At 36.5% G+C, this 11,132-nt stretch overlaps 2 protein-coding genes across 3 annotated transcripts; one reads left to right on the plus strand and one right to left on the minus strand.

Moving 5' to 3' along the window:
* Window positions 1-2,215: 2,215 nt before the first annotated feature.
* LOC107990691 (pentatricopeptide repeat-containing protein At2g26790, mitochondrial-like) lies at window positions 2,216-7,397 on the plus strand. Of its 2 annotated transcripts, none has more exons than XM_051087679.1 (5): window positions 2,216-4,183; window positions 4,371-4,769; window positions 4,916-5,046; window positions 5,330-5,390; window positions 6,805-7,397. In XM_051087679.1, exons 1-2 carry the CDS (start codon window positions 2,948-2,950, stop codon window positions 4,449-4,451), a joined length of 1,317 nt encoding a protein of 438 aa, XP_050943636.1. In that variant the 5' UTR covers window positions 2,216-2,947; the 3' UTR covers window positions 4,452-4,769; window positions 4,916-5,046; window positions 5,330-5,390; window positions 6,805-7,397. The 2 variants fall into 2 exon arrangements, with proteins under 2 accessions (XP_050943636.1, XP_050943634.1); XM_051087677.1 differs by having other exon boundaries at window positions 4,462-4,769.
* Window positions 7,398-10,080: 2,683 nt separating this feature from the next.
* LOC127150314 (uncharacterized) lies at window positions 10,081-10,863 on the minus strand. Its single transcript, XM_051087730.1, has one exon. It carries the CDS (start codon window positions 10,861-10,863, stop codon window positions 10,081-10,083), a length of 783 nt encoding a protein of 260 aa, XP_050943687.1.
* Window positions 10,864-11,132: the final 269 nt, after the last annotated feature.

The following is an 11,132-nucleotide window of genomic DNA, read 5'->3' on the forward strand; positions in this document are numbered from 1 at the left end:
ATTAAAATTTTAATAATGTAATCGTATCAAATTCATAACTTAAAAACAAATTGTATTTTTAAAATAAAAAGATTAAATTTAACAAAACTTGAGAAAAAAAAATTGATTAAGGAAGAGTTATGAAGAAGGGTTGAGGGGGAGGTTAGAGCATAAAAGTAGGGTTGTGGTAACCCTTTTCTCCAAACAAGTGTTCGTCTCAACCCTCTTATTTATAACTTTTCTTCCAAATATGTTCTTAGGAATTAAAGTTGACACTTTTAATAGTTCGGAGATAACTAGAATTAGATATGAAGTTTAGAGACCAATATAGGATTTAAACAAAAAATTAACCTGCAACATTGCATTTTTATGATGAAAATGATTGGTGGAGTTCGGATCAACATCTTGACGTTCCTAAACATACATGGGTTTAAATTATATATTCATGCATTAATTGTCTATAACTTTGCTTAAAGATTTGTAACTAATAAAATGTGGCAACCAAATTGAACAAATGTTGATAGTTGGTTTTGGAGACAACCAAAAACCAAATCAAACCAATTAGTTTTAAATCAATATCCAATAAAGAACAAAACAAATGGTCGATTTTGTTTGGATGAGTTTATAATACTGGTTTGGTTCTCAGTTTTTGACATTTCTTTTTTCTTCCACATTTATATTCTTACTTTTCAAAGAGTCACTTTTGCTAATTTTAAATTAAAAATTTGGTTTATTTCTTTCTTTAATTGCATTTTGACATTTTTATTTTATTATTTATTTGGTACTATTCTACATAAAAAAACTTGCACCGTAACATAGTAATTAATTTTTTTTAAACAAATATGCTTGCACTACAATAATCATAGGAATAATTGTAAACATAACAATTGTACTTAAAATATTTACATATATAACCACACAAATATAGCAAAATATATCAAAATCTATTTATGATAGAAGTTTATCACTTAATAAATCATGTTGAGAATGTAGGTCCATCACCGATAGACTTGAGTTTATCAACGATAGAAATTTATTTTTGATAGACTTTGTTATATTTACAATTTCTTTAAAAAAATTTGTTATATACTCAATTATTATTTTTAAAATTGATATCTATTATAATTATCTTCGTTGTGGAACAAACAAATAGCTAATGAAAGAATTATTTATTCACCATATATAGTGATTGGTTGTCTCAAACAAACAGTAAAATTGTCTCTTACATTGACAATGGAATGGAGTACATTTAGCAAACTCATCATTTTTGTATAAACTACTATATGTATCGCTTAATTGATCAAAATGGCGGTACACCATTGGTTGGTTTTTGTAATAAACAAGAACAAACTATTATTTATGTTTATCATTATTATTATAGAGATGACAAATAGGAGTCTATATCGATTTTTTCGTGGATAGAACAATAAAATAGCATTTCTAATTGAAAGGTTTGAATGGTTCGATCGGATGATTTATTTTGAAAATTGCTATTTGAAACTAATGTTTTGTCTCAAATGCTTATGAACAATCCGATAGAGCTTTTTGGATATGCCAAATTTTGTTTTTGAGATTGTATGCTATTTCGTAGTAGCTAAATGTGGAATTGACGGTATATAATCTGCTTGAAATTTATTTTTGGGAAGACACTTATTACTGGTTTGACATTCTTTTCGAATGAAGATGTATGTGTGTTGCAGTCACGATGTTACACTTAAGTAATTGACTTCTAATATGGTCACCTAGGTGTGCTATTTCAACTATGCATCTTCCCTACACTGAATGACTGAGGACTCTATTGTATGAAGTGAAGTATTGATTAATTGATTGAGAGTTTTGTTTGATTGAAAGTGTTGACTGATTAAAAGCTTTATATTTTGCTTACAAAAGTTTTGAAAGGAAATGAATTTCAAAGCTTGACCCATGACTTGCTTATCGAGTATTTTTGTACCCATTTTTGCTTTCCCAAAATGCTTTTAGATGACAGATCAGGTGATAGTTTTGAAAGAAGTGAAGTTTGAAAGAAGCTTTGCAGCGGTGATTTGTATCTTAGGATTTGATGGTTTGATTTAGAAATTATTTGTAATGTCTTGGTTCCTCTGGTTTGTGTAATAAGTTGCAAAGGTTTATAATAGTTATGCTTATGCATTAATGTTTTAATAGCTGTATTGGAAAATACGGGCTGTTACAGGCAAATTGTTTATTCAGATTGCGTTTGTTAATGATTCAGGACACTTTTGGAAGGATTTCTAAGGGTCACTTAGACGGCTATAACTGTGCAGTGGCTAAAAGCAGTGGATAGAAGGAAATATATCTGCAACATTTTGCAGTTCTTATCCTTCTCTAGACCACAAAGGAAAAGAGAACACCGATCCACATCCATGAATTGTTTGTTACTCGCTGTGAATAATCCCACCAAGCTCAATAAATTAAAGCTCAAACTAGTCAAATTCGCCTCCACTGCAATTGCTCAACTAAACTCATGTTTTTTTTCACACAGTGATGATGAACAAACTACCACCTCCTTCAACACAACTTTAAATGTTCAATGTAAACCATCAAAGGTGGTCCAAGTCCTAGAAAGTCTCCGAAGGGAGCCCAACATTGCCTTTTCCTTTTTTCGGGAATTGGAGGAATGGGGATTTCAACATAACATCTCTACTTACACAGCTCTTATTAGGATATTGTGCTCTTGGGGTTTGAGGAGAAAGCTTGAAACTCTGTTTTTGAATCTCATTGGATCCAAAAAAATGGAATTTCATGTCTTAGATTTGCTTGAATCACTTAATCAAGGGTGTGTGGTGGATGCCTCATTTATTCGAGCATATGATGCCTTAATCAAGGCTTATGTCAGTGTTAACTTGTTTGATAGCGTTGTGGATTACTCTTCCGATTAGGAAGGAAGGGATTTGTTCCACATATTTTTACTTGTAATTATCTCTTGAACCGGCTTATCGAGCATGGGAAAATGAATATGGCTCTAGTTGTGTACAAGCAGTTGAAGAGGTTTGGTTGCCAACCTAATGATTACACTTACGCTACTGTAATAAAAGCGCTTTGTAAAATAGGTAACATGGAAGAAGCTATAGACATTTTTGAGGAGATGAGTGGATATGGGATGGTTCCTAATGCCTTTGCTTGTGCTGCATATATTGAAGCGTTGAGCACCCACGATTGTTCGACTTCAGGGTATCAGTTGCTACAAGCATGGAGAGCAGAACGATTCCCAATAGATGCGTATGCTTACTCTGTAGTCATTCGTGGGTTTTGTGATGAGATGAAAATAGATGAGGCAGAATCTGTCTTTCTTAATATGGAAAATTATGGAGTAGTTCCAGATGCACAAACTTATAGTGTGTTGATCGATGGTTATTGCAAGAAGTTGTATTTGCAAAAAGCTTTGTCTCTTCACAGTCTCATGTTGTCAAAAGGTATAAAATCAAATTGCGTGATTGTCAGCTTTATCCTTCAATGCTTCCTTAGGATGCAAATGTATTCAGAAGTAGTGAACCAATTTAAAGTATTTCAGGAAAAGGGGCTATTTTTGGACAAGGTTGTATACAATATTGTTGTTCATGCCCTGTGTGAACTAGGGAAATTGGAGGAAGCTATTGGGTTGTTAGAAGAAATGACAAGTAGACAGATCGAGATGGATGTCATACATTATACAACAATGATTAAAGGTCTTTTTGCTCGAGGAAAAATTCATGAAGCAATGATGATGTTTGAAAATTTGAAGAAAAATGGTGTTGAGCCTGACTCCATCACTTATAATGTGCTCGTTGCTGGATTATCTAGAAACGATCTTGTATCTAAGGTCCAAGAGCTTCTAAACTATATGGAGGAACATGGTTTGAGAGAAGACCCTAAGATGCCCAACCTGGTAATTGAAAATTTATGCATAGGAGGAAAAGTGAAAGAAGCAACTGAATTTTTCAATAGTTTAGAAGTAAAGACGGTAGATAACTACGCTGCCATGATTAATGGGTATTGTGCAGCCAACGCTACGAAATCTGCTTATAAACTTTTTGTTAATATGTCCAAGGAAGGAGATTTTATTAAAAGTTCTCTCGTTAGGCTAGTTAGCAGGCTTTGCATGGAAAATTCCAGCTTTAGAGCTATTGAGGTGATGAAACAACTTCCAGTTATGAATGTGGAGGCTAAAGAATTTGTGTACAATAAAGTCATAGCTTCCTTATGCCAGGTAAGAAATATGAAGATGGCCCAATGTTTATTTGATTGTTTAGTTTGTGCTGGCTTGATTCCTGATCTTATCACTTACACAATGATGATAAATGGTTATTGCAAGATTAATTACTTGAGAGAAGCTTATGAACTTCTGTGTGATATGAGGAATCGAGGAAGGGAACCTGATATTTTTGTCTATACAGTTTTGCTTGATGGTGGATTTAAAACCAGAGTATACAAAAGTGCTCCTCAGTAGAATTAGCTTTGACGTCTTCAATTTTTAATGAAATGAAGGACATGATCACTCCAGACGTTGTTTACTACACTGTAGTGATTGATGGGTATTGTAAAATGAACAACCTTAATGCTGCTTTTGTCCTCTTTGAGGAAATGGTTGATCAAGGAATAGAGGCTGATGCAGTGACTTATACTGCCCTACTGTCCGGCTGTTGTAGAAATGGAGATAAGGAGAAGGCTCAAACCCTCTGTCCTGAAATGACGTCTAAGGGAATTCTTCCTCCTGAAAATTTCTCATATCTGTTGCAACACGATACTTTAGCAACCAAGAAAATTTAACTTTGCAAGTTCTTTACTGAATAACAGTGAGTAGCATGAGTTCTTGAATTTTTCAAATGAAGTATTATGCTTAGTCCTTGTACACAATGCTGTTCTCTTTCTTTTCTTTTCATTCGCTTGCATCCTGCCTCTCTCCTCCTTTTGAGTTATACAATTTCTTTGAACTCTGCAGGTCTTGGATTCTCCACAACTGAAATCTACTTGAGCAATATAGTCACCTCTGCTTTGACTTGATGATGAAATAGTCAAGTGTGTGGAGTTGCTGCAGTAATGCGGTTGGAAATTAAAATATATGATATCCAGGTACATACTTAATTATTTTACTTGGTCCCACGACTCATCTTTAAAATTACTTTTTTAATAATCCAAGTCAAATATTACTGGGAATGACAAGAACTTATTTGAAGCAATCTATTTGTAAGGACTTATTTGAAGTAGTTAGTTAGTTAAACTTGTCAATGACAATGATATTGATAATTGGGTTTCTATGCATCTTTTTATGCCTTTTGTGGTACCAGTAACCATAATTGAGCATCAGTTAAAAGTTAAGTCTCTTAAACGGTAATCTTATGGCTTTGCCTTGCAGTTTCTGTGAAGGGAAGTCAGTCTCCTCTGTTGCAAACATGGTGCAGATGTTATCCAGAGCTGTGAGTTTCTAATGTTTTTAGTTCCTACTAATCATTAATGTTTACAACCTAATAATTCCAACGATCCTAATCTCTGATTCTGTGCATTACATTTTCCTTTTTTTTTTTCTAAAAAAGAAAAAGAATGGTAAATACCCAAAATTTTTTATGTTCTCGAGATGGGAGCATGATCTTGATAAAGAGTTGAAAAATCATGGGCGTAATCTATGGTGACCACCTATCTACGATTAATGTCCTACAGTTTTTTCTTTTGACTCTCAAATGTTATAGGATCAAATGAGTTGTCTCGTGAGATTAGTCAAAGTGTACGTAAGTTGGTCCTGACACTCATGAATATTAGAGAAAAAACTCATCTCGTTTTGACTTACCATATTGCTGGTTTTGATCATCAACATTATCTCATAAAACTGCAAGGTTTTCACATTAGAGTCTTGACATAAAAGGATGAATTTACAGCTGCTGAATAACATGCAGAGTAGTATTTCCTCTTTTCTGTATGTGAGCATTATCTTGGTTCCATGTGGATGAAAGGTGTTGTTGAGGCGCAGCAGGTGCTCGCCTAAGGCTAGAGGGAGGCCAGTGTTTTGAAAGGAACACTTGGGCTCGCCTAGGTGCAAGGTGGAACATTGGCGCCTCGTTATACCTACGGCTAAGTTTGATTTAAAGTACACGCGCGAATTATTTCATCTTCACATCACACTTCTTCATCTTCAAAAAACGATATGTACGTGTCCTCTTCTTCTTCTTCTTCTAAGAAAAAAACAAAGGCTTCAATTCTCCTTAAAAAGAAGAACACCTCCTCGGCTCCTCTTCCTAAAGAAAATTCTTCCTCTTCTTCCTCTCTTTAGAAAATAGAGGCTAATTCGATTCTGATTCTTCAAATAAAAAAAATAAAAAAAAAAGAAAGAGAGAGAGAGAGAGAGAGGAATCTTTCTTGAGTTTTGTCTTCAAAAAATAGAGAAGAGTAGAAAAAAACGGCAACCTTTAAGGCTTCAACTTCATCGCTACTTTTTGCTGAAACTCTTCAAAACAGTAGTGTTCAAAGTTCCATCTTCATCAAATTTTTGGTTTGTTCCAACTCCTAACTTTCACGATCAATTTCTTAAGCTAGTTTTCAATTAGTTTAATTTTCTAAATAATTAGAAGGCTAGGACAGTTTAAGAAAAGATCTAGCATGGAAATATCCATGCTCGATGGCAAAATGAGTAAGATGTTAATACATTAATGTGTGTATTTTGTTTAAAAGCAACCAAAGGAGGAGATTTTAGAATGAAACAACACGTTGTTGGTGGTTATAGAAATGCCACAGTTTGTAGAACATGCCTTGGTCATGCGAAGGAAGAAATTAAAGTTTATATGTCCAAGAAAATGGAGATTAAAGAGCAAAGAAATTTGATTGTTGATATTGATGCAGATACTTATGGTATTGAGGATGAGGATGAGGATGAGGATGAGGACGAGGACGAGGACGAGGACGAGGACGAGGACGAGGACGAGGACGAAGGTGAAGGTGTGTAAGTAACCCAAATGAAAGAGTGGCATCGGGTTCAAAGAAGCCAAGGCAAAAAGCCAAGCCAAGCCAATGGATGTATATTTTACACCTAACCTGGAAGTTGTGGTTCATAATCGAAAGAATGACAAATAAAGGGGAAACAAAACACAATGAACGAAGCATCCAAAAGGAGACGAGTGAGCAAATCATCTAAAGAATTGCTCGTTGGTTTTATGGTGTTGGAGTGCCTCTAAATGCTTGCACATACGATAGCTTTGCCCCTTAGAATGAGGCAATAAGACAATTCGATCCTGGATTGGAACACCATTGTATCTAAATCCATAATTCTATTACTCAAATCCAAATATTTGAGCCGTTGATGAAATTGTCAATGGGTTGTATATCTGTATAATAAAGATGGTTGCTTCCTTAGACATTCAAGATAAGACACTTGGAGAGCTAACCAAATACAAGAAAGCTTAAGGACTATTTGAACGGTCTTTAGCAATTAGATAGAGGGACAAAATTTCTTTCGGTAAACTTGAATTTTAAGTCTTTGATTAAACATTGAATAACATTCAAATTGAAAATGACTGATATACTTTTGATCTATAGTGAAATGGTGGGATGATTTCAGACAATCAACTCCCAACTTGCAAAAGTTTACTGTGGGTATTTAGGTATCACTTGTAGTGCCTCAAGATATGAATGTAATTGGAGCGTTTTTGAACAAGTTAGGTATCTTCTATTACTTGTAGTGCCTTTATATGTGAATGTAATTGAACTGAAAAATAAAACATTTGTTACTTGTAGCAACATAGCAAGAAAAGGAATAGACTTGCTCGAAGTCAATTGAACAATTTAGTCTTCATAAAATATAGTAAAGCATTGAAGCGTCGAGAACTAAGTCTAAGACTAATGCTTCATGTTCATGTTCATCGTCCACACAACTATAGCCTCGACCCAATTAATTTGGATGACTCTGAGAAGGACAAATAAGGTATAGATGGTTGTAAGTTGAATGATGGAGGGAATGATGATGAAGACTTATTTAGTGAAGATGACTCCGATCTTTAGGATTTAGCATTGTATTTGTGACCTCTATGATTTCACTTAACTTAGTCATAAATGAATAATATTTAAATCTTATATATCATCGTGTCATAGAGTTGTCGATATCCTTTTCTGTAGGGTTTTTTTTCACGAGGCGAAAGGTTTGAAGTCGCCATTTTTTGGGTGTGATTGGTCATCTATTTTAAAAATAAACGGTTTACTTTTACCAAAAATAGGTTTGGAGGTTGATGAGTGTAGGGAAGATATTGACACCTTGTAACACCCGTTCAGAAACATTTTATTCTACCATCTAAAATTATTTTATTAAAGTTGGTCTTTATTTGAGAATATTATTTATTTTATTACAGAAGAAAAAAGAAAATTCGAGAGAAAAAAGAAATTGACAATTAAAATATCTATTTAAAAATGTCTCACTAAAATCTCACTTTAACTTAGAAATAAAGCAAAATTGTATTTTGCGAGTGGATAACCCAATTTATTATCACATTGTGTTTGAAATCTTTAATTAAGAAAGTCATTTAACTCCATAAATTTTGATAATTTGATAGTCTCAAATTTGCCATAGGATTAATACGATAATCAATGAAATGTCTCATGTGGATCAGCTCATATTTCGCTCTATGAGTGGTGCAAGCCAAGATTAAATGAAAGTTGGACAATGTTAATTAAAGAAAAAAAATAATCAAATTGTAGAAAAGCTGGTATCTAATTAAAAAAAATCGAAGTTGAAACTTATTTTGAAAATTCAATGGAAGCTTTACGTGGAAAATCTAATTAAAACAAAATTTGAATTATTTGCTAAGTATCGAAAAAATGAAACTAAAATGTCATTCAATTAAATTGTTTTAAAATTAAATTCAAAATCTAGTTAGAAATCACACGAGATTATTTGCAAAACTAAATTAAAATCAATTTAAAATTCATTTAGAAAAATTCAATTATCAAACGAGCTCATGAAACTAAAGACTATTATTAAATTAGATTTTAAAATGGAATTTTGAAAAAAATGTCATCAATGAAAATTATGAGAAGTGTGTCTAAGAAATCCTTAAACACCCTGTTCATCAAGTCCATGAATACCGTAGGGGCATTAGTTAAACCGAAGGACATCACAATAAACTCGTAATGCCCGTATCTGGAACGGAATGCGGTCTTAGGAATATCACTATCCCTGATCCTCAGCTGGTGGTAGCCTGATCATAAGTCGATCTTAGAAAAGACGGTGGCTCCTTGCAACTGATCGAACAAATCATCAATCCTGGGCAAGGGATAGCGGTTCTTGATTGTCACCTTATTCAGCTCTTTGTAGTCAATGCAAAGGCACATTGACCCATCCTTCTTCTTCACGAACAACACTGGTGCTCCCCAAGGTGACACACTAGGTCGAATAAAACCCTTATCCAGCAACTCCTGCAACTGCACCTTCAGCTCCTTTAGCTCAGCTGGAGCCATTCTGTAAGGGGTCCTCGAGATAGGAGCAGTGTCTGGCTCTAACTCGATGGCGAAGTCTATCTCCCTGGGAGGTGGAAGTCCTGGAAGCTCGTCAGGGAATACATCAGGGTACTCCCTTACCATTGGTTCGGAGGACAAGGAAACTTCTGGTTCTCTGGTATCTAGTACGCTTGCCAAGATGCTCCAGGTACCCTAGCTGAGTAGTTTACTAGCCTTCATAGCTGAGATGACCTTGGGTATATATACGATTCCTGCCCCCTTAAATTTGAAACTAGTCCCAGAGGGAGGGTTAAAAACGACTTCCTTACGGAAACAATCTATACTTGCATGGTTAGCAGACAGCCAATCCATGCCTAGGATTACGTCGAAATCCTACATGTCTAACACAAGTAAGGTCACATCTAACATATGGTTTGCTATCTCTATCTGACATGCCTTTATCTTTTTTTTAGACAACAAAACCTCCCTAAATGGAGTAGAAACAGACAAAACACCACGCAACGGTTCTACCTCTAAACCAACATGCTGAAGAAACACAGAGGATATGAACGAATGGGATGACCCTGAGTCAAACAGCACAAAAGCATATTGCCCCAAGATTGGGAGCGTACCTGTCACCATTGTACCAGCTCGCTCGGCCTCTTGACGAGTAGTGGCAAAAACTCTTCCCTACTAAGAAGCAGGACGCTGATGCGGGGTAGTCTCAATGAGTTTTCGAGGACAAGCGTCAGCGGTATGCCCTGGTTGCCTGCACCTGAAGCAAACTCTGCTTCCGGCCAAGCAACGACCTCCATGAACTCTCCCACAGCTAGGACAAACGGGTAGCTCTCTCAAGGTCCTCACGACTGCTGCAAGCTCCCGACGATGCCATTGGAAGACACCTCTTGACCTCAGATTTCGCTGCGGTGTCACGCCAGGCTGCAACTCAACCTTCCTCTTCTGACCAAGGGTTGACCCCCTACCGGCAGCCTTGGACGGATCAGCTCTCTCATGCAGACTCAAGTCTAGTGCCAGACGTAAAGCATCAGCATGGGTGCTTGGCCTGAGGGCTCGAACAATACCCTGGAGGTCTAGCCTGAGACCTCTGACGAACTTCTTGGTCCTGGCCTCCTCATCCTTCACAACATCAGGGGCAAAACAGGATAGCATGTCAAACTCAGCGTCATATTGCTCCACCGTCATGTCGCCTTGCTCCAAGTCCAGGAACTCTTGCTGCTTCGCGTACTTCACATTGGCAGAAAAGAACTTAGCATAGAAGCTCTCCTCGAACTGCTCCCAGGATATCTTGCTGACATCTCCACCCAGCATCCTTTCAGCAGTCTCCCACCATGCGGTGCCTCTATCCTCTAGGAAGAAAACTGCGCACTGAACCTTCTGGTCATCAGGGCATTTCATGTACCTGAAGATCTTCTCTATAGAGGTCAGCCACATCTGGGCCTTGGTGGGGTTATCCATGGATCCGTCAAACGTTTTAGGATTGTACTTCCTAAAGTCTCTCATATGTTTGGCCTCTGCCGACAGTTGAACCGCCGCGGGCTGAGCTTCCACAGGGGCGGTCTGGGTCTGCTGGGCAGCATGAAAAGGTGCTAAAGCAGTTTGTAGCATGTCCTGGTATCGCTGCTCCATCGCGGCGAGATCCGTCTGGGTGACAGGTGCGGTAGGGTTGGCTGCCTGCACAGTGTCAAAGGCATAATCGTCCAAGGTATTATTTACCGATGGCCATA

This window comes from Cucumis melo, chromosome 7, assembly GCF_025177605.1.
Source record: "Cucumis melo cultivar AY chromosome 7, USDA_Cmelo_AY_1.0, whole genome shotgun sequence".
NCBI lineage: Eukaryota > Viridiplantae > Streptophyta > Magnoliopsida > Cucurbitales > Cucurbitaceae > Cucumis > Cucumis melo.